The 22,642-nt window shown below is 45.3% G+C and overlaps 1 protein-coding gene across 1 annotated transcript in view; it reads right to left on the bottom strand.

The window, feature by feature from the left end:
• ZYG11B (zyg-11 family member B, cell cycle regulator) overlaps nucleotides 1–22,642 on the bottom strand; it is a 285,114-nt gene that overhangs the window by 72,031 nt on the left and 190,441 nt on the right. Inside the window, exons 7-8 of the mRNA XM_086952450.1 lie at nucleotides 7,429–7,528; nucleotides 7,294–7,344 (exon numbers count right to left, since the gene is read on the bottom strand). Of these exons, the coding sequence (XP_086808576.1) occupies nucleotides 7,294–7,344; nucleotides 7,429–7,528 (151 nt within the window). The remainder of the gene's footprint in view (nucleotides 1–7,293; nucleotides 7,345–7,428; nucleotides 7,529–22,642) is intronic.

Here is a 22,642-nt window from a genome sequence, read left to right as displayed (position 1 = left end):
AGTACTCAGAGTACCATCTTCATCTTTGGAAGATTTTTGATCATTTCCAAGACTTTTGTCACTAATTCTACTTGCTGTAAATATGATTTTTACAGTTTTCATTCCTCTCCCTCTAAACTTGGAGATTTGTTTATAACAGCAGAGAAACTTAATAATTTCACAAGGAATGCAGGATTCAACATTGCTCTCTAAACATTTAAAGCTTAGAAACAGTTGCAGTGCACACCATTTTGTAGTTTACACCATCACAATTTTATGAAAGCAGAAGCATACTCTCAGTATTATGATGCCAGTTGCTAACTATCCCCCCGAAGCAAATACCCTGATCACAGCCTATGGGCAAATGGGCTAAATTGGTTACCAAACCAAAGTTGCCTACCCTTGCTTAGGCATACAAACCCACCCTAACTGGAGACACTTTGGAAGATATGCAACTTTTCCATAAGTGGATGAAATCAATAAGTGATGAATTAGCTCCACTGGAACAATTTAACAAGAAGCGTAAAGCCAAAACCCACCAAGACCCCTGGTACACCCCCACTCTTGCCCAACTACATTTCCAGAACTACAGCTCCAGTGTAAACAACTGGAAAGAAAGTGGTGAAGAGCATATGACCCAGTAGATTAGAACTTAATCAGAAAACAATACCACATACACATTAAATTAGCTAACAAAAAAGAGTAATACTCAAACAAAATTTTGGAGGTGGACCAGAATCAGAAAACCATTTTCTCAATCATAAAGTCCTTCAAAGACGCAAAAACATTGAGTAGAGAAAACCCCCATCACAGACCTTATGCGATCAGATTAGGAGCTTCTTTGAAGGAAAAATCTATAATATACAAAAGGAATTTACTATAATCCCTAAGCAGAATCTGGACTTAGAACCTGACCCTGCATACATTGGTCCTTCATTCAAGACCTTTGGAATATCTTCACTTGAACAGACACATGAAGCAATAACTAACTGCAATTCGGGCTCCCCACTTGATGCCTGCCCACCAATGGTTTTTCACCAAATCATAGACATCGTCTACCCTGTGATCATCCAGATAGTCAACTCCCTGTTAACCACAGGCACAGTCCCAGATAAATGAAAATTGGCCATAGTTAAACCTCTGAAACAAACTGAATATTTAACTCGCTCAAACCTCCGACCAATATCATTACTACTCATATTGGGTAAAATCACAGAAAGACTGGGCAACAGAATTATCCAACTTCCTCGAAACCAATTAGATCCTACATCCCAGTCAATCAGGTTTCCGCCCTAAGCACTCAACTGAATCCAAGCTATTGAAAATAGTTGACAATTTTAAATCTACTTTAGATAAAGGCAGGAAGACTTTAAATTTCACTTGATCTGTCAGCTGCCTTTGACAACATTTCACATGACATCTCCCTCACACAGTTAAGGAATAGTGGCATTTCAAACACAGCACTGGCATGGATTAGATCCTTCCTTACTAACCGTAGGCGTGCAGTGGCCTTCAGGACGTTTCTTTCCTCCGAACGTCCCAGTACATCTGGCGTCCCAAAGGCTCCTCCCTCTGTCCTCGTTATTTAACATATACATGGCCTCTCTCATCTCCTTGATTTCCTCTTTTGATATCGAAGTAGCATCATACACTGATGACGCACAATTGATCTTAACCCTGGACAAAGATTCCACCAAGGCAGAACTTAATTTTAAATTATGCCTAACAGAGGTCATCCAGTGGATGAAGCTTAATCACCATAAGTGTACTACAGATAAAATGGAGATCTTCCGGATAGGAAAGGACAATCCCTTCGAGACGAGTGTATGGTGGCTGGAAGACGCACCAGCACCCCCAAATACGTTGAAGTGGCAAACATTCGTACTTCACTCTCCTTCTGACCACCTGCCCTGACGGTGGCAGGGACACGCTTCAACATAATTAAAACGCATACAAAATTATTTGATTTTATTCCACTTCCTGCGCGGATGACTGTTGTGGTGGCACATATCCTGTCACGACTAGACTACTGCGACAGCCTACTCGCAGTAGCAAATAAACAAGTACTCAAGAGATTACATGTGGTACAGCATGCAGCTGCTTGTCTAGTGCTAAAACTACCATGTAGGTCTTCCGCCTCAGCCGCCTTAAAAATCCTTCATTGGCTACCCTTTCATAAGAGAATCCTATCTAAGGGTTTTAATCACTTTCAGAGCATCCAGGAATCTAGACCCTACATATCTTTTGGCCAGATTCACCCCTTACACCACTGCCAGGACACATAGATCCTCATCTGCAAACTTTCTTAAGCCCCCCTGCTTTCGGTGTAAAACCAAAGGAGGAAAAACTATAGATGCATTAGGAACCAAAGCCTGGAATCTTATGCCCATGCACTTAAGGCTGATCAAAACAGAAACATAGTTCATAAAGGCCTGAGGATCTTTGGATCCTCAGATGAACTTTGCTCATCGCTCATATAGGGGCCGTTCTTGTCCACCTCTTCTACCGCATAGCGCCAGGATGCTCCTTTCGGAGTGACAGTAGTGCTCTATAAAGCCTATTCAAATTCAAAAGTAGATTGGATATTGTGACTACGCAGTAAATTATAAATTTAGACCAGTTTGTGAATGCATTAATCAGATGTACTAAAAACTATAGATTTGGGGATTTTGTTCACCCTCAGTAACCCTCTGCATTAATATTCTAATAAGGAACCTGATGTACAAGTTACTTACCTTCGGTAACGATGTATCTGTAAGAGACATGGGTTAGTTATAGATTCCCTTAGAATTACCCCCGCGTCAGACTGGATCCATAGATTTTTCTTTAGCAGTACTCCAGTGCATCAGTAGGCGGTGTGGGTCGACTCTGCATCCGATGTTGGAGTCGTAGTCGCCGGAATGACATTGCAGTGTCTACTTAGACACCTCCCCTGCACGCTGTCAGTTCTGGCACGACTTTCCACGGCAGAAGAGCAGAGCCATGCAAGATACTAACCACTGGTGCAAATAACTTGGGCCCTGGAAGGGAGTCCATATCCCTAGAAGTAAGTTTGTAGAACGGGGAGGATGGGTGCGGCGGTAAGGAATCCATCTCTAACATATGTCTCTGAAAGATACTTTGTTACTGAAGCGAACTAACTTGTTCATCTCAAAGAGACTGTAGATATAGGCCCAAGGATCTGGCCGTAGCCCTAGAATCCATAACTCATGCCAGGGGCGTCGTCGTTGAGAACGGCGTGGGGAAGGTACCATTAGGTCCACCGGTGTCGATCCAGGTCCAGGTCTGGATCCTCGGGGGTCCCCCCCCCCTGTGCCATAGCCACCAGCATTAAGTCCCAGCGCCCCCAGCCAAGTCCACGGGGCCTGAAGGTGCACCGGTAAAGTTGGGCTGCCCAAAGATACCATGAAGCGCTTCGTAGAAAGCTCAGAGCTGGGCAGGGGATGCTCCTGCATCGGGATAAGGGGGGAGGAGGAGGGGGAGAGCTCAGAGCAGTCCCTGGAGCAGGCTCCGAAGAAGGAGCTGGAGAACGACGCCGCTCGGGGTCACGTCAGCCGACCGACAGGGAGAAGGCGAAGAGTGACTCTGCTTTTTCGCCTTCTTCTTGTGCTTCGACTTAACCTTGGATGTCGAATAATGGTGGTGGCTCCGCGACCGGTCCAGAGACCTTCCTCTCTACCAGGACCTCGAGCGGCACGGAGCCAACTGCCGGGCCTCCAACAACTTTCGGGAACGCTCCTGCAAAGAATTTGGATTCGTGCCCGACAGTCGGAGAACGACTTCGGGTCGTGGTTGCGCTCCAGGCACCAGAGGCACATGAGGTGGGGGGTCAGTAAACAACATCAGGCAGCTTCATGGCTTGAACCCAGTCCGTAGATGGGACATCCCTCATACACCAGGAATCGGTAAGACTCAAAAGAATTCAAAAAAGTAGAGAAAAAGTTAGTCAAAAAGGCGTAGCTCTCTCCAGATCTGCGCAAGGCTGGCACGGAAAATGAAAGAACTGACGTCAGTGCGCAGGGGCGGTGTCTAAGTAGACACCGCAACATCATTCCAGTGACCACAACGCCAACGACGGATGTGGAGTCGACTGACGCCACCTACCGACGTCCACGGGTACTGTTAAAGAGAAATCTCCGGATCCAGTCTGACGCATGGGGGTATTTCTAAAGTAAGGAATCTATAACCACAGTCTTTCAGATACAGTTTTCTCTAAAAACTACTGTTCATTATTTTCTTATAACATTCTGACATCTCTAATGTGAATATACCGTTACTACTCAGTTGTATATTTTACAAGTAAGGGATAGCACTGCAGCGCCATCACTTTGTGCTCCTTGGTGAGTTCACCTCGGCTGGCTCTTCACTCACCTCACTAGTTGTAAGAAAGCCATGTCAATCACAAAGGCTAACACAAAGCAGGCAGTAATGTCTGTCCATCCTAGATGCTGCCTGTCTGACTTCATTCACGAGGTCACTGGGCCACATCCCTGTGGACGGTGTAATTTGCCTTTGATAACCCAGGGTCTCTCATAATATGACTCTGAGCCAAGTACAAACCCATGAGCCTTAGACTCTCAGTGGTAGCGATGACACGCGGCTACAGAATTCTAAAGGAGGAAGTTTAGGGGTGCATCACGCTCCAAACTCAACAATCATCAAGTAGCACAGTAACTTATTGTCTAATCCAGTACTTATCTTTTCAGAAGAGAAAGTACTTTAAACACAAAAAAAAGAGATACTACAATATACATGCACTAACCTGGGGCCATTGTACACAGAATGTTAAGGTCCCTCTTCTCAACCACTTAATTCTATGTAAAGGGTGTGTGAAGATTTCAGGCACAGGCGCCATGCTACCCCTCCAGTGTTTAGGGTGTGCGCACTTCGTTTTACAGTTAGTAGTGCCAATGTCAATCTTACTAATGCAAGCCTTAGCCCTCTGCTGGTTGCAGCTGGGCCTGCAGCACAAGTCTGCTCTCTCCTCCAGGAGAACCATGAGCTTGCAGCATCCCAGCTCGTCTTGGACACAGCAGCTGCAGGGCTTCTACCCTGGAACTGTCTCTTATCAGCATATGGCATAATACCCAGTCCTTGATGGTCACTGGCCCTCTTCCGGGATGGTTAGTAGGGCGGTGTCAGTGATCTCTGAGCTGACGTTGGAGCTTCAATGGTGGCAAGGTGGCTTTGGCTCCACTCTCTAAGAGGACACTGTGGCTTTGATGTCCACAATCAGAGTGGTGCAGTCCGCTTGGGCACACTTCAGCAGTGCCATGGTCCTGCCTCTTCAGAAACACAGAAGTGCAGTCTGCTTTGGGCACACTTCAGTACGGTGATGCAGCACAGGCCATTGCAGGCAAGAAATTACGATGTTCCAAATCAGAAGCATGTCTGTCACCCTCTCCGTGAGGACGGACATACAGCTCAGAGGACACCTGCTTTTTGCTTGCCCTGGCAGTCAACACCTCATGCAGCGTTGGCTCACTTCATCCTTCTTCACAGGCAGGTCAGCTTACATGCTTTTCAGAACAGGGAGACAGGTCTTCCATCCTGGCTGGACTCCAAGTGATGTCTCCTCACCGCTGGAAGGTCGACTATCAGGCAGACACCAGCTCTTGTTGCCCAATAGCCCTCAGGCTTAGTAGAGGATGCATATTCTCGGTCTGCATTTTCAGAACCGGTTTGGGTCGGTTCTCCTTTCATGAGTGCGTTCGAAGCGGTCTTCCACACTAAGCTTTTGTGTAGATTGATGCTACTCGTGGCATGTCCTCGCCATGTGGGAGCACCCACACATGAGGCAGAAGAGATGAGAGCATTCTGCAACAGCCTCACTTATCAGTGATCAGGAAGAGATACAAACATTATGGCGTCTCCTAAAGGACTCTGAACAACATTACCACCTTTCACCCTCAACATTTTTCAAACGGCAGGGCTCAGGAAAACCCAATAACCGCTCCTGCAGCAAAAAGACCTAATTGAATTTCTAAACGGAAGTCTACCTCCCACCAGCTTCAGGAACGTCAGCAACACATTTTTGCTGCCTGGTAAAAAGAAGCTCACCTCCATCTTGTGCTATTTAACAAAATGGACCAAAACGGAATTAGGAGGCCTCCATTACTCTGGTTCACTCATATATGATGTATGCACAAAGCAGGTCTCACACAGATATACACATAATCAAGCAAGGGGAAGTTAGTGCCAGGATGGGATTAGCATGTAGCAGCTGAACTTTACCCAAGTGGGCCAGTAGGCCTCCACTCCCATGACAGATAGAAAGGTCTGGTGACAACTACAGATTCACGAAACAAAGCACAAGCAGCCACCACCCTGCTACATACTAAACCCATGACAGGGACAGTAATCAATTGTCTAGCCAATGAGGCTACGTTTTTTGCACCAGTCCAGGACCTCTTTTGTGTCAAACTACAGGTCTAGTCCTTTGTGAACATGCTGGACTAGCATGGGGCTGGGGCAAAAACTATGATACCAAGTGCTCTCAGTATGCCATTTTGAGCAAGGAACCAGGATTGAACACCATTTGTGAATACATTCCGGATTCAAAGAAGTGCATGCAGATGCCGATGGGCTTTGATTGATGCAGCTATCAAGTCTCCAGACACTTCCAAAAGTCTTCTGATAATGATTAATAGTCTATGAGGTTCAGACTACTGTTGCTTGGCCACCCCTTTGCCTCACCTGAGAGAGGCAAAAACAACAGCTGATGGACAGAATGCAGAACAATGTCATACATTCACTCCAGTACAGAGATCTGGGCCTAAATCCATCGTTTTTTTGCTCACCATGCCATTCCAGTTTGGACCCAGCCATATGCACATCAGTCTTGACCCTGCACCCAATGGGAAGAGTCCAGCCTGAACTGCCAGGCCAGGTCCTCCGTGGTCTGGAAACAAGCATCTTAGGACTAGCACTTTCCCTATTGCCCTATGTTTCAATATGGTCATACATCTGTTTGGCGACTTGCTATAGCCTCATAATATACAGGCACAAGGGTATATATTATCCTACTTATTGCATGTACAAACTATTATTAGAATTCTTCGGTGGTAAAGAAAAAAACAGTATGTTGTTCTGGAAATCAGAGTAGGGCATACACTAGGGAAACAGTGCTGAAGAGGAAAGTTTAAACATGAATTGCATCCCATTTATAGCTTGGTGTCAAGAAAGGCACTAAAGATGTCAGACTGAATGGTCCCAGCTGTTTTATTAGGCTTCTAATTCAAAATTATTCTAAAAGTGAGATTAAAAAATGCAGCATGAGTTTGAAAGAACACCGTGCATAGATAATGTACTCACCTTTACAATGAAAAGTTCAGCACCAAGTTGAGCAGTTTGCTCAGTTAACAGCTGAAAGCAAAAAAAATGTAAAATAAGAATTGGAACATTCAACAAATTTAATACAACTTAGGAATGATACACATCAGAATGTACCTTTGCTGCCAGGATGGAAATGATTGCTACCGCCATTCTTTGCATAGTTTGATCTTCATGATTACACAACCACTGCATAACAAGTTTGGCAGCTTCAAACCTGGAAAATAGGATTTGAAGATGAAAACGTCAAATGATCTGGAATAAGAAAAGATTACCTATGGCAGAAATATCAGTAATCCAAGCTCTTATACTGGACACAACTGGGAAAAGCATGAATCTTGTCAAGGACAGATACTTAAATGTGGGGGTGAGAGCTGAAAATGCACAAGGCCCAAGCCCAATTCCTCTTCTTCCCTGATTTGGCTCTAGCCCTGGCAGTACATCCCTGTGTGCCTAAATTAAATTAGAACAAATCAGTCAAAGGAAATGACTAGGAGGAGGTATTAAAAGCTTAGGAAAGGCCAAGAATTGAACAATTTGTTTGAAAGAACTATCTTGGCAAAATGCAAACCAACAGAAAGCCCAAACCGAATTAGAAAAATAATAAACAAATAACAATAACAAGCACTGGCGCTGCCAGTAGGTCTCGCAGTAGGAAAGTTGGAGCTATTACAATTGCAAATAACAATGCCTTTTATTTTTGTTTTCATTTTAAAAACATAAAGGGCTTTGTCATTTACAAAACCAATAGCTCCAACTTTCCTACTGCGAGACCTATTGTGCACTGCACAGTGTGGGTGAAAGTGGCACTGCGTGTGGGTGAGTGGCGTTGCATGTGTGAGTGGCGTTGCGTGTGTGAGTGGCGTTGCGTGGGTGAGTGGCGTTGCGTGGGTGAGTGGCGTTGCGTGGGTGAGTGGCGTTGCGTGGGTGAGTGGCGTTGCGTGGGTGAGTGGCGTTGCGTGGGTGTGAGTGGCGTTGCGTGGGTGAGTGGCGTTGCATGTGTGAGTGGTGTTGCGTGGGTGAGTGGCGTTGCATGGGTGAGTGGCGTTGCATGGGTGAGTGGCGTTGCGTGTGTGAGTGGCGTTGCGTGTGTGAGTGGCGTTGCGTGTGTGAGTGGCGTTGCGTGTGTGAGTGGCGTTGCGTGGGTGAGTGGCGTTGCGTGGGTGAGTGGCGTTGCGTGGGTGAGTGGCGTTGCGTGGGTGAGTGGGGTTGCGTGGGTGAGTGGGGTTGCGTGGATGAGTGGGGTTGCGTGGATGAGTTGCGTTGCGTGTGTGAGTGGTATTGCTTGGGTGAGTGGCGTTGCGTGGGTGAGTGTGGTGTTGCGTGGATGATAGTGGGCTTGCGTGGGTGTGAGTGGCGTTGCGTGTCTGTAAGTGTTGCTGTGTGGGTGAAAGTGGCACAGAGCCTTTGATGTGGCCTGGCGCAGGAGAAATGCTGCTGCTGCTAATTAAATATAAAAAGTGTTTAGGGACTCACGGCTGCCAAGAGTAACAAGGCAGTGCTGGGAGGGGGGCTGCGCATCAACTGAAGTGCTCTGGTTGCACGGCCTGCGGCCGGCCGTGTGAAGTGATAAGCCTTTGAAGTACACAGGCATGCTGTGACGGAGGTGTGAGGTCTGGCAGGGAACAGATGGCCTGGCTGTGAAGCAGGGGGCGGGGCAGCGCTGGGGAAGCCTGTGGGAGGGTGATGGATGCCTTTGATGTGGGGAGGGAGGAGAGCCTTTTGCGAGCCTGCAGGAGAAATGCTGCCGATGCGCGTGCATGTTTAATCACATGATTCACGTGAACTTAAAGAAAACCGCGGCTGAAAGCCCGTGGTTTGAGGATTTTGGCCACTTGAATTCTCGTTCCCTCAATGCGCTTGCGCGCATTGTAGGTCACGAGACCTAAAAAAACAAAAACTCAGTAAGGGAAACCGGAGATAAGAATGTAATTTTTTTACAGTTGCAATAGCATCAGAAAGCCCACGTCGTCAATGATGGTCAATGGTCTTTGCAGACCGGGACCAAAGGCGCAATTTGAGACGGACCGCAATGGAGCATAGGAGGGATGAACTAAGCATGTTCGTCCTGGTAACAGATTTCACCTTCTGACTTAGTCCTTCACTACCCTATTCACCACTTGAGCACACTTTTAAATCTCCAAGGACCTCAAGGAAAGTACTGAGAGACTCAGGGGGTGTCAGGCAGAGTCCGAAAGGATGGACGCAGTCCAGGTCCAGTTGCCACTGGTCAGCTGGGTACTTCCAGAAAAAGGCCCCTTGCAGCTTGTTGTTTGCCTGAAGACACACAGGAGCTAACTGACCCTTGGAGTCCACTTCTTTGGCATACGTACAAGAGGAAGCAGGTGCAATTGTTCAGGGATCCTCTCAAGTCACAGACAGCATGTTCAGTCTTCTTCTAATCTTCGGCAGGTCCAGGGAACGTTCTAAAATGGATTCTTGGAGGTGCCACATTTATGCCTGGCACTAGCTATTTTGTGGGAATGACTCGTGGGCACACCATAATCAATAGAGTAAAATGTCCTGGGGCAACCCTACTGACAGTGAGCATTTTCAAGACGGTGAAAGTCTTTGGCCACCCTAAACGTGGGAACTGAGGGGTGTAGTTGTGTCAGGAATATACCTTGGTAATCCTAGATGTCCTCCCACATCAAACACTAAAATCTAGTTTAACCCTTTCGATGCTGATGACGAGCTCAGCTCGTCATCACCCACGGGTGTCGTGTGCTGATGACGAGCTGAGCTCGTCATGGAAACAGCAAAATGGCAATTTGCAGCACAGGAGGGGGAAAACGCCTAGCAGCCAAGAGGTTAAGGCAGCCACTGTACCCACAAAACACCCAGAGACAGAAGTCTACTAAGACAAAAGCATAATCATTCAGCAACCACACAGTTAAACCACGATAATTGTCTTAGCTTCCTTTTCTCTGCCCCAAGTGTTATATGTGAACCCAGCAGGCCTGTCAAGCGTATTCCCTAGAGTTCTGAGGAGCAATCTCTGCCCATTCAAGTCAGCCTATTGTTTGCTCGTGGGGAGACATTTCACATCTATTCACTGACTGGGAGAAGCTGGAGAGTCAATGCAAATTAGCCTTCAGAACTTCAGGAAGCGGAAAGGCAACTTTGTAAAAGTTACTTTTCTGTAATATTTATTAAAAATTCAACTTTGCATTGGATTTTTAATAAAATAGTTGTCTAAATATTTTTTTAGCTGGTCCCATTCCAGAGATAAAGTATTAGTATTTTAATCTGTGATGCAGTTTTCTACATGGGACAGTTAAGTCTGCCACAGTGAAAATAGTTTCTAGGTACTAGTCACTGTAAAGACTTATTACTATTACATTTCCACATGTCCTAGTTTCAAATACCATTCACCCTAACTTGTGGGTTGCAAGGCCTACATTGGTGTGACATTATTATCTGAAAGGAAGGGTTTGGCCTGTCAAAAAAGGGCTTATTCTGTGAGGTCAAGTTTCAGTTTATACAATGCTCCAGTCAGGCTAAAATAGTAGGCCTAAAGCCATGCTTGCACTGCCACTATAGTGGATGGCACAATAGGTGCTGCAGTCCACTAACGACAACTCACAGGTGCTGGGTACTGTACTGTACCATATACTAGGGACTTATAGGTGAATTAATTATGTCAATTAGGGCCAAAGGCCAATTAGACCATGATTAAAAGGGGGAGCACAGAAACTTTGCTTCTGGTTAGTAGTGGTAAAGAACAGTGTTCTAAATCCAGCATAAATGCATACAGAATCCAGCAAAAGGCAAAATATGTGACATGACAGCTGAGATTCGATTTAAAAGATCCTTTTAAATATTCCAGAGGTAAGGTTAGGTTAGGGTAGGGTAGGGTAGGGTAGGGTAAGGCAAGGCAAGGTAGGGCAGTCTCACCTTAAGGATTTTTTAGGCCTCTGGAAAGAAATATTTTGTTAGCCCTTGTTCAGAAAAGCTTTGATTTCTATTACCCATTTTCTGCCAATTTAAGCCTGCATGACAAAAAACATGCAGAAATTGAGTCACACAAAAAATGCTGAAATATATCTTTCCATGACCCCCCAAAATCAGTAGTCTGAGGTAGAGACAGGAAGAGAGGAGTTGAAATATTGCAAAAGGAAGAGGTGAAATAGAGAAACTTCACTTTGTCAGGGGGCCCAATGGAAGGTGGGCCCAGGACAACTGCCCACTTTACCCTACCCCAGGGAAGTTTTAAGGCAAGGGCAAAGGTTAGGTTTATAATTGGGGTAATATGAGAGATAGGGTGGAGCCAGTCAGGCAAGACTGGTGAACATTTGCAGAATCCCCCATAAATTCAACATAATTCTGATCACAATAAACTAATCTGGATCCCAAAGCCTTGTGGGCAGTTTGTGAGACCTGCAGAACCTTGAGAAGAGTTTCTCAATTGGCCTGGAGGTGGGCCATAGCTAGCTACCAAAGCCAGAGAGGGGCACCAGGGGAAGCATGGCTTGCTCTGGTGAAGGACAGGTCCAGCTGAGCCTTCCTATCGCACAATGTGTGACATCTGCGCTTGAAGCGGTTCCCGGGAAGGTGCTCTCAGTGTTCTTCACAGAGCGGGTGGCTTCCGGCCTGGCAATGCCACTTTGAGACTAAATAAGGAAGGAGGCCATGCATGGTGAAGCTTTTTTGAGTCAGCGAATTATCAAGCAACATGAACTAGATGTGACTCAAAAACTAAACCTCTAGTGTATAATTCACAAAGAATCCGAACAATACACCCCCCCCACCCAGCCCTTTAAACATACATAGTTTCAGCAATACAGACTTCCAGGAATATGAAGACGTGTAGGGCATGGTAGCACGCAACTCTGAAGACCAAGGGTTATGATTTCACTTGTAGGTTAGCCCGTACTTACAGTTCTTGAGTGATAGGGTTAGCATAGCGTTCCTATGCAAAAATAGGCCCTTTACCCATCCAACCCAGTTCTTTCACCACTCCACGTCTGTCAACCATCAGGGCTCCGGAGCTTCGACATCATTCTGGGAGGATAGAGGTTGCTCAACCATCCCTTCCACCGTCTGGGCCCCACCCACCTCCTCCTCCGTGTCAATGTCCACCCCTTGTGCTAAGAGGTATGCGGTCAGAGGACCTCATATGTCCTTCGGCCGCGATTTCAGGGGTAAAAGCTCAGCAGAGCAATTCAAATGCCCCTGCCAGTTGGTCAAGTCTTGTATCCAGTCTTCAAACTTTGGGGCACGGCCCCTTCCCCCACCTACAGGCGACTCAGCTTCGCAAGTAGAAGGCCCATCGCAAGGTACTTTTTGTGAACTGTAACTACATCTTGGGTGCTACACAGGAGGGCCACCAATGAGGTTGGCCACGCCTGCGCCCCTATCATGTGCGACATACCTTCAAACACCTTTGAAAAGTATTCCAGCACTTGTGGATCTTGCCATGCCAAATGAAGAAATTTCGCCCCCTCACCTCCACATCTTGCACATCTGTCATCTTCCTGCAGGCGGAATTTATGAAGTTTGAAATGAGTATAATATAGCTGTGGTAGGAATTTATAGTGGATGAGTCGTAGCCGGCTACTAGCTGCAACTGTTTCTGTCTGCATGCAACTAAATTCCCATTGCTCGTCCACCAGGGGCACCTCCAGGTCCCTCTATCCCACTCCATCCAGGCAAGCGGGACGTAGGAAGGTGGCGGGTTAAGTATGTATTTGTACAGCAGGGACGTGATGTGTTTGGGAGGTCTGGGCTGCAATAGTGCGTGTAGAGGTGGTAGAGTAATTGGTTCCAAGGGGAATGACGGAGTGGCAGCCTTTACGCTTTGCCGGAGTCGTATGTATATGAACAGATCCATAGTGGTAGGAGTGTGTGCTCCAAAGAACTACTCCCTGGAGTGAACCTGTCCCCGACATAGAGATCCCGTCAAGTGGTGTATTGTAGACTATCGAGCAATCTCCTACATATCACTCCATATGTGACCTGCAGCAAAGGATGACACACTAAGTGCAGTCTGGGGGAGTACATCAATGGGACTTGCAATCTGGTAGCAATCCTTTGCCAAGCGGTGTTGGTACAGACCACCGTGGATGGGTCACAATCCCGGTCTTTTACTGCCGTGAACGGGTAACCAGAAAGTGCAATAGGGCCATATAACTATCCTCAACCGCCAAGTGTGGCATAAACTGGGGCGGGTGAAACCAGTAGGCTTCAAAACGTTCAAAACTCGAAATTGGGGACTTCAAATCCTCCTTGGTGATATGGCAACATCAGTGTTGCAAGGCTTTGTCGCACTTGTTTCCCTCCCCATATAAGTTGTGTTAGTTGTGTTTTGAGCGATTTAAAGAAAAACCTCCCAGAATGATAAGGAATATTGTTAAATAGATATATGAATTTCGATAGGAGGACCATCTTAATAAGGGAGACTCTCCCCACCATCGAGAGAGGTAATTTCACCCACTGGGTAATGTTGTCCGTCACTATCTATTGCAGTCCCATAATTTGCACGCATAATTACTTCTTTGTCCCTAGTTAAGTGTATTCCCAGATATTTAATTTAGTCTGCCTTCCAGACCAGGGAGTAGTCAAGATAGTGTGGGATAGTCTTGTCCGTCAGGGGGAAAATTTCCCGCAAGACCGGATTAAGATTTTCTTGTTTTTTTTTAATGTAATATCGTCTGCATATTGTGATATGAGCAACTGTTTAGATGGGTATACTAATGCTCTCTCTTTATGATGTTGACTTATCTTTGCAGCTAAGGGCTCAATTGCTAAAGCAAACAAAATTGGGGACAAGGGGCAACCTTGCCTCGAGTCCCTAGAGATAGCAAAGTTGTTTTCATGGAACAAATAAAGTGAAAGCGCCTGCCGTGTACAGGACCGGTAGAAAAAGGTAAAACTGGGTTATTGCAGTATGCTTTCTCATTTAACTGTTAGGTTTACCACGCGCTTAGAAATCTGCCCACCGATTAGCGTTGTTGCAGGAAAAATTGACATTTCTTTCTTTCCCCTCAACTAGGTGAAATAATCGTGGATACAGTTCCAATCTCTACAATTATTATGCATATGTACTTATATCAGTATGTTTGTTGTGTATTCGTCCAGAGCGTATACACTGCTTTTTCTTTTCCCAAGGTAGCAGCAGGTCACTCCATCAACTTCGCATCGCGACAATTATATTTGGAGGATTTTATAATGCAGTGTTACGATTCTCAGTCATAATATTGTGTCACTGGTTCCCACATCACCGCACGCACTTGCAGTTTACCCCTTCGTATTCTGTTTTCTCTTTCTCCCTTCTTTTACAGGAACTCAACCAGGACCGTTGTCATCATTTAGGCAATTCACTTAGGTCCTCTGTGTTTCTTCCCCCGGTGCCTACCTTTTCCTTAACTTTTTCTGTTCTCAATACGCTGATTAATGTTATTTCACATGCTAAGACACCCATCACTATGTGGTCACAATATTGTTTTTTCTCATTTTAGGTGTTTTTCTATAGAGTTGCCAGTCACTTCCTGTGTCCCTCCCCACTATCTTCTATTGGTTTCCACACTCACTAGGTATCCCTTTCCTTGATGATTTTCAGTTTGTAATGTGTTCTTTCGCATTGCCATTGATATCATTCCCAAACCCCTTTCTTTTATATCACCTCCAGCCCTGAAGAGTCATTGGGTTAACACCCTATCTGACAAAACACGTGTCGGCTGTTTTTCTTTCTTTGTGGGTCTCCTTTGATAGGAGAACTATTCACATACCCATTAAAACAAGATAGAAAGAACATTCGTGTGTGATCTTATCCTTAAACACCTTACCTGGACTACTCATACCTTTACAATTGTTGTGTGCGCTTGACTGGTCGTTTTACTTTTCATAAGGGTTAGCTCCTTCACCCTTTGGTTTCAGAGTTTTCAGGATTCTCTCTGAACAAGCAGCACCAATCAGTACTACCCTTTCGTGACTACTCAACCACTACCTGTTGTGCGCCATCTAAATTCTGAACACTAATAACCCCTCGCTGAACTGTAAACTCATTTGTCTCAGAAAGGCAGCCACAGTGGTAGACACTATCTAAACTCAATTGTTCTAAACATGGATAGGGATAAGGTTGCCTCAGAATTATTTGACAATCTGGCCAGTGGGGCCCAACCTACAACCACCCCAACCAGTGGAAACCAACAAAGTAGACAAGGTCTGAAAGAAAAATTCATAAAACTAGAAAAACTCAAAAAAACGGAAAATTCCAGATGGTGGGATAGTGCCACTCTTAAGCAATATCTCAGGCTACATAGAGTACCAAGAGGACTACGCTCACAGACTTTTCCCACCTTTGAAGATCTGGACGACGACTTATTAAACAAATGGTAAGAAACGATAACTAACAATTCTAACACCTTAATACTCATTCTAATTGAGAGTGCAGAGCGCAAAATGGATAAGTTGCAGGTAGAGATCAATGAATTGGAAAAAGAAATCCACGACTTAGACCTCAAAGACACAACTAAGAAAAATTATAAAATAATGAATGACATTCTACTAAAACATCAAAATGAAATAAAAGATCGCAAAGCAAGACAACTAAAGAGGGACGAGGCAGATTACTGTGAAGGTCGAGTTTTCAAGTTTGCTAAAAAGTATGATCAACTCATCAAAAAAACACCACGCTCCAATCAAAGCCCTATAGCAGAAGTCTCATCGATCTCCTCCAGTTCCACTTAACAGTATCCCCAACAGTGATAGCGAAAATGAGAACCAGACTACATCCACAAATGTCGCAGGACCCAGCACTACCCCATCAGGATCCTCCAACAACAATTTTTTACGAGAAATACAGACTATCAGACGAGAGAATCGCTCGCGACCAAATACCACGGACAGAAGACCTGGAGAGGTAACAGAGCAGGCAAAAGACAACTACAGGGAGGAGCTATGCTCAGTGAACAAGAAGTAGACAAGGAGAACAACATAGAAGTACAAGTTGTTAACCTCTCCTCTGAACATTTAGACACCAACATGATTTCACTTTTGAGCAAAGGTCTCAGTTTTAACCCCCATGAACAAGGGGACCACTGCAGGGTTAAAATAGATCTCTTCAAATTTATACGAGGACTCAAACTAAAAAAAACATTTTTTTGGTCATCAAGACATGTCAGATAGTATCTCCAGAACACCTCAAAATGACCTCCCAAACGCCCTCAGCATCAATGAAGTGCAAGCCACTCATCTACTACTCTCCTTGACAGACTTTGATGATCCGCCAAACTCGTTTGAAAATCTCCTGAACGATCTGGAGCTAGAAACTAATCAGACAATCAGGAGTGGCCTCAAAAAGAAATCAAAATGGACTCCCACCTTACCAGGAGGTAGCCCAGTGGACGTATTCTACAATCTAGTCCTCAATGACATTGAGAAACATGAGAAGAAACGGAGTACAAAAAAAATCTAGACATATTGACAACCTGTCTAGAGACGAAAGACTTGCGCTAAAATCTCACAGCAACAACCATGATCTCATCATTAGAGAAGCTGACAAAGGGGGCAATGTAGTGGTCATGAACAAAGTTGATTAACACAACGAAATTCTCACCCAACTATCTGATACCAGCTGTTAATCGAGACTAGACTACAACCCTATAGGTCCTCTTACAAATCTTATCAATAAACACCTCTGTGAATAGAACATGCAAGGACTAATCCATGAAGACGAATTCCTGTACATGAAAGTAATAAGACCTACTTATCACTCTTCCTAAAAGGTCCTACTGAGAAATTATCACAATATGCGGATGTGTTCCTAAACCCAATGGTCAGCAACTTACCATCATTCATAAAGGATACCAAACACATCCTAGGCATCCTCACAGACATGGAGTGGCAACCTAATCTAATTATGGCCACCCTTGATGTAGTCTCTCTCTACACCTCTATCAATCCCAGCATGGGACTAACAGCAGTGAATAAATTTCTGAAGAACAGACCCATCACTCTATGGGAACACACCAAAATGCTTACGTCCATGATGAACATCATACTAATGAACAACTTTTTTCTCTATGACAAACAGTGGTATAGGCAAACCAAGGGAGTAGCCATGGGGTCTAGAGTCTCCCCTTCCTTTGCCAACCTCTACATGGGAGCACTAGAAGCAGAATTCATCTGGGGTAGCAAAGGCCTGCCCTGGGTCGACCACATAGTGTACTGGGGCAGGTATATTGACGACTGTCTACTTATCTGGTCCGGAACAAAAGAAAAACTGGAGGATTTCTGCAAATATCTGAACGACAACAACATGGACATGAGATTTACCAGCCACATAAGCACCACGAATGTTACGTTCCTAGATGTTGAACTCTACATCAAAAACAATGCTCTTCATAGTCATCTGTTTCGAAAAAAACTTCTTGCAATGCGGTTTTACACGCAGGCAGCTCACATTCCCCTCATTAGATCAACACAATTCCATATGGAGAGTTTGTACGTGCTAGAAGAAACTGCAGTGACAATATGGAATTTGACCTATGAATCCAAGACATGACCAAATGCTTCTCCAAAAGAGGATATAAACCGCTGGTACTGCACAAGGCAAAAAACAGAATCAAACGAATCAATAGAGAAGCTACTCTCACCAATCAAAAAACAGACACCACTGCACCCCAACCAGTGAGACTGGTAATGGACTTCAACGAAATAAGCTCAACAGTAAAAAAAAAAAAAAGCATCAACAAACATTGGGGCATCCTACTAGCTGATAGAACTTTGAAAGATGCAATCACAATCAGACCCCAGATCACATATCGACGTGGAAGAAACCTAAGAAATAGACTATGCCCTACAGTTCCTCATTGTACCAGGAACACAACATGGCTAACAGAAAGATCCAAGGGCTTCTACAGATGTGGCAATTGTGGAATGTGCAGATGGGCCAACCATGGCGTTAAGACCTTCAGTGGCTTCCACAAACAACAATTCACCATCAATACCAACATAAAGTGCAATACCAGATATGTGGTATATATCATTCAATGCACGTGCCACAGTTTATATGTAGGCAGCACTATCCGACCCCTGAGAGAACAAATCAGAGAACATGCACGGGCCATTTTCCAACATGATGTACGTTATCCAATGGCAACACACATGGCCACCCGCCCCTCACAAGGCACAACAAAGAATTTCACTTTCTTTGGGATTGATGTAACAGATGCGAATGTGAAAGGGGGTAATCGAGAACTAAGACTAAGACGCCAGAAAGCCACCTTGATCATGCGCCTTCACTCAGTAAAGTACAGACAGAACACGGATGATGAGCTTCATTATTTTCTAGGACCATGAACTTGAATAGATGTAACATATGTTTGTTCCTACTCAAACATTGTTTCGATTAACTGTATGAAAAATATGCTAATTGCCTATATACTGATATACATTGCTATCACTGCAATCCTATGCTCCAATATCCTATGTCGCCTTTCTTTCCTTTTCATCTTCTCTTTGCTACTTTAACACGCTGTGATTCTGTGCCCTCATGCTTTTACTTCTATACCCCCATTTTTTTTCTTCACACAACGTTGCAGAATTCCATAAACACTAAGCCAAGCCTCAAGCGAACTCACTTTTTCTCCATCTCCATCCGTTTTTTAAAAACATTTTCTCTATATATGACGACACCACTCGAATCCAACAAGAGGTCCCATTTTTTCTACTTTCAATTTTTCGTGCCCTTATTATCGACACTACTGGTCTCTTCTTTAACGAACACCTGAATCTTGAGCTTAGTCTTTTGTTTATTTCGAGCAATCGCTTACACACACCCTCGCGGTGATGAGCGTTCTAGTTGACATCCTCGGACGCATTGCGTGCTGGAGTATACAAGACGATTTTAACATTAGCCTGGGTGTTTGCCGTATCCGGCAATACCTTCCGCATGACTCATCGGCATACCAGTAAAACTACACATGGGCGAGTGATCCCCTCCGCCTTTGTTTCCTTATTGCTCATACCCTGGGATTACTGAAATTATTCCCTATCTTTTTTCTCATGCAGCCGCTCGTTGCCTTGACAACAGGCATTACCCGCCTTTGTCTAAATACGAGCTTCTTACCCTTCAGCCAATTACACTTTGTGCGGACTGTTGCACATTCTTGGCTTGAACACCCGATCAGGACCGGGTTGGAATTATCACCGGTCCCCCGGTGAGTTAGACTCCTTTACTCTATATTGTTCCCATATTTTGGCGGGGCACCATTTAACCCGGTGCTTCCATCATCCTAACACAGCCTTCTCTACTTTTCTCCCACATATACTACGATATTTCACACTTTTGCACCTTTCTTACCCAACTGGCTTCTTCCTTTAATTTTCTCCTCCACCACTTTTTAAACTGTTCAGACTGTTTCACTCTGTACTTTGTTTGAACTTTTACCTTTTTCTACCGGTCCTGAACATGGCAGGCGGTTAAACTTTATTTGTTCCATGAAAACTGGGTTATTGCAGTATGTTTTCTCCTTTAACTGTTAGGTTTACCACGTGCTTAGAAACCTGCCCACCGATTAGCGTTGTTGCAGGAAAAATGGACAGTTCTTTCTTTCCCCTCGACTAGGTGAAATAATCGTGGATACAGTTCCAATCTCTACAATCATTATGCATATGTACTTATATCAGTATGTTTGTTGTGTATTCGTCCAGAGCGTATACACAGCAGGTCACTCCATCAACTTCGCATCGGAACAATTATATTTGGAGGATTTTATAATACAGTGTTACGATTCTCAGTCATAATATTGTGTCACTGGTTCCCACATCACCGCACGCACTTGCAGTTTACCCCTTCGTATTCTGTTTTCGGTTTCTCCCTTCTTTTACAGGTACTCGACCAGGACCATTGTCATCATTTAGGCAATTCACTTAGGTCCTCTGTGTTTCTTCCTCCTGTGCTTCCCTTTTCCTGAACTTTTTCTGTTCTCAGTACGCTGATTATTGTTATTTCACATGCTAAGACAGCCATCACTATGTGGTCACAATATTGTTTTTTCTCACTTTAGGTGTTTTTTCCTGTGTCCCTTCTTCTATTGGTTTCCACACACACTAGGTATCCCTTTCCTTGATTTTCAGTTTGTAATGTGTTCTTTCGCATTGTCATTGATATCATTCCCAAACCCCTTTCTTTTGTATCACCTCCAGCCCTGAAGAGTCATTGGGTTAACACCCTATCTGACTAAACACGTGTCGGCTGTTTTTCTTTCTTTGTGGGTCTCCTTTGATAGGAGGACTATTCACATACCCATTAAAACAAGATAGAAAGAACATTTGTGTGTGATCTTATCCTTAAACACCTTACCTTGACTACTCATACCATTACAATTGTTGTGTGCGCTTGACTGGTCGTTTTACTTTTCATAAGGGTTAGCTCCTTCACCCTTTGGTTTCAGAGTTTTCAGGGTTCTCTCTGAACAAGCAGCAGTAACCAGTACCACCCTTTCGTGACTACTCAACCACTACCTGTTGTACACCATCTAAATTCTGAACACTAATAACCCCTCGCTGAACTGTGATTCAAAAGGTATTTTGTACGCCCCATTGTGCCCACCACCTGTACGCTCGAGTCCTCTGGGCAGGCTGTGGTTCCAATTTTGGCTCTCCTCACTGCGTTATAAAATGGCCGTCCTCTCCGTCACCCACACGCTCTCTCCATTGTGTTCAGTATTGGCCCTGCAGCAAATTCCGGGCCCCACGAAAGAGTTAGAGGCCGCAGCTCCTAACCCTGAAGCACAGTCACAAGGGTTTGAGTCCTAAGGTGCTCACCAGCTTCCCCTGCCAACCCTGGGTCCTGTGGATATTCCGGATGCTGCCAAGCTGACGAAATGGTGTCCTCACCACCCCTCTATGCTGGGCTCAGCAGTGCACAGGTTTAGATAGTGTTGGGCCTCTGTGTGATATGGGATTGCACGCTATTCCTCTGTTATTGCCTCCCAGCTCCCTGGATCACAAGTTTTCTCCCAGCGCACTTCACTGTGTCTACAGGCAGCCCATCACAGCCACAGAGTTATTGAGCCCGATTCAAACGCTTTCTCGCAGGCTGCTCCCAGCATCAGCGATGTTATGTAGCCCTCGCCGCACCCCCCTTCCGTATCAGCTCACCTTGGGGTTATGGCACTGCACTGTCGCGGGTCATTTACTGGCGGCTGCTCTGTTGGGAGTCTTCCACACCGCGGCCGCCACAAGAGTCAAGCCTGTACCTTCCCACCAGACCGCGGCTTCGCCTGTCTCACACAGCCGTCCTTCAGCTCGAGACGCAGCAATAAGCGCGGAGTCACGCAGGCCACCGTCTTGCAGTATTCAGCTCCAGTGCCAATGTGACCTCACCGCTGGTATCAGCAAAGGTTCCGGCAGCAGTTTATGCGTCGTAAGGAACTCTGCTACATTTCAGGATGGGTATAACTGATAATTTTCCACCCGACGCGGCAGAAGCCTCACGGGTGTGCGGCCATCTTTGACGCGCGCCACCTAGCGCCACCATGCATGGTGAAGCTTGCAGAGAAGGTGGAACGCATGATTTTGGGCCAGAACCAATTCTACAGACACTCCTCACAAGGTCGGATTTGGCTGTAGGAAACCTGCCGGACCAAGAGAAGACAGACTGAGTGGGACAGAACTTCAGGCCTGGTGGCACTGTGCAGAGGTCTCAGGAAGTCCCGGGAATTGATCCTGCATGAAAAGGTGAGGAGCGATTTAAAGGCCAGCTCTTCGGTCTGGATCTACGGCTTTATCAGATCTGCAACACTGGAGCCCCAGCGGGCCCACAATACCAGATCAAATTGAAGAGACACACTGGTGTTATGGGAGATACAGGCTGTCTGCTGGTTGTGTGTGTGGGGGGGCTTGTGCAGCCCCCTTTACGATTTATGTCTGGGCCCCCAGGCAGTGGCAGACCCATTGCTGGAATGATTTTTTTTTGGGAAAATCTGTTTATTAGCATAGTGGTTCGAGCAACACTACAGAGTTATCAGTAGAGTCCAAAGCAGAGTGAGTTGTGCTCCCATTGACATAATACCAGCTGAATCATCATACATTTTGTATTTTGTTGTACAACTAAACAAGTAAACGATCCCCTTAAAAAACGCTGAAAAATCCCACCCTCCACCCGCAAAAATCCCCCCCGACACTCGTAGCACATGCATTTATAAGTCTGATCATACTTGGCTGTACCCTTGGGCCCGTTCTTCCCAGTAGTAGCACTCTATATAGTTAGTCATGGACAGCAGTAATTAAAGCACGGGGAATCCCGTGGCATTGTCTAGTGAACCACCTATGGTGCGGCACATGTGCGCCCAGTGTGGCAGGACTCAGTCCAGTGCTATGG

The sequence above is a fragment of the Lissotriton vulgaris genome, chromosome 1_1, assembly GCF_964263255.1.
Source record: "Lissotriton vulgaris chromosome 1_1, aLisVul1.2, whole genome shotgun sequence".
Lineage (NCBI taxonomy): Eukaryota > Metazoa > Chordata > Amphibia > Caudata > Salamandridae > Lissotriton > Lissotriton vulgaris.
Note: the sequence above shows the minus strand (reverse complement) of the source record. Positions and strands in the feature narration are given on the sequence as shown.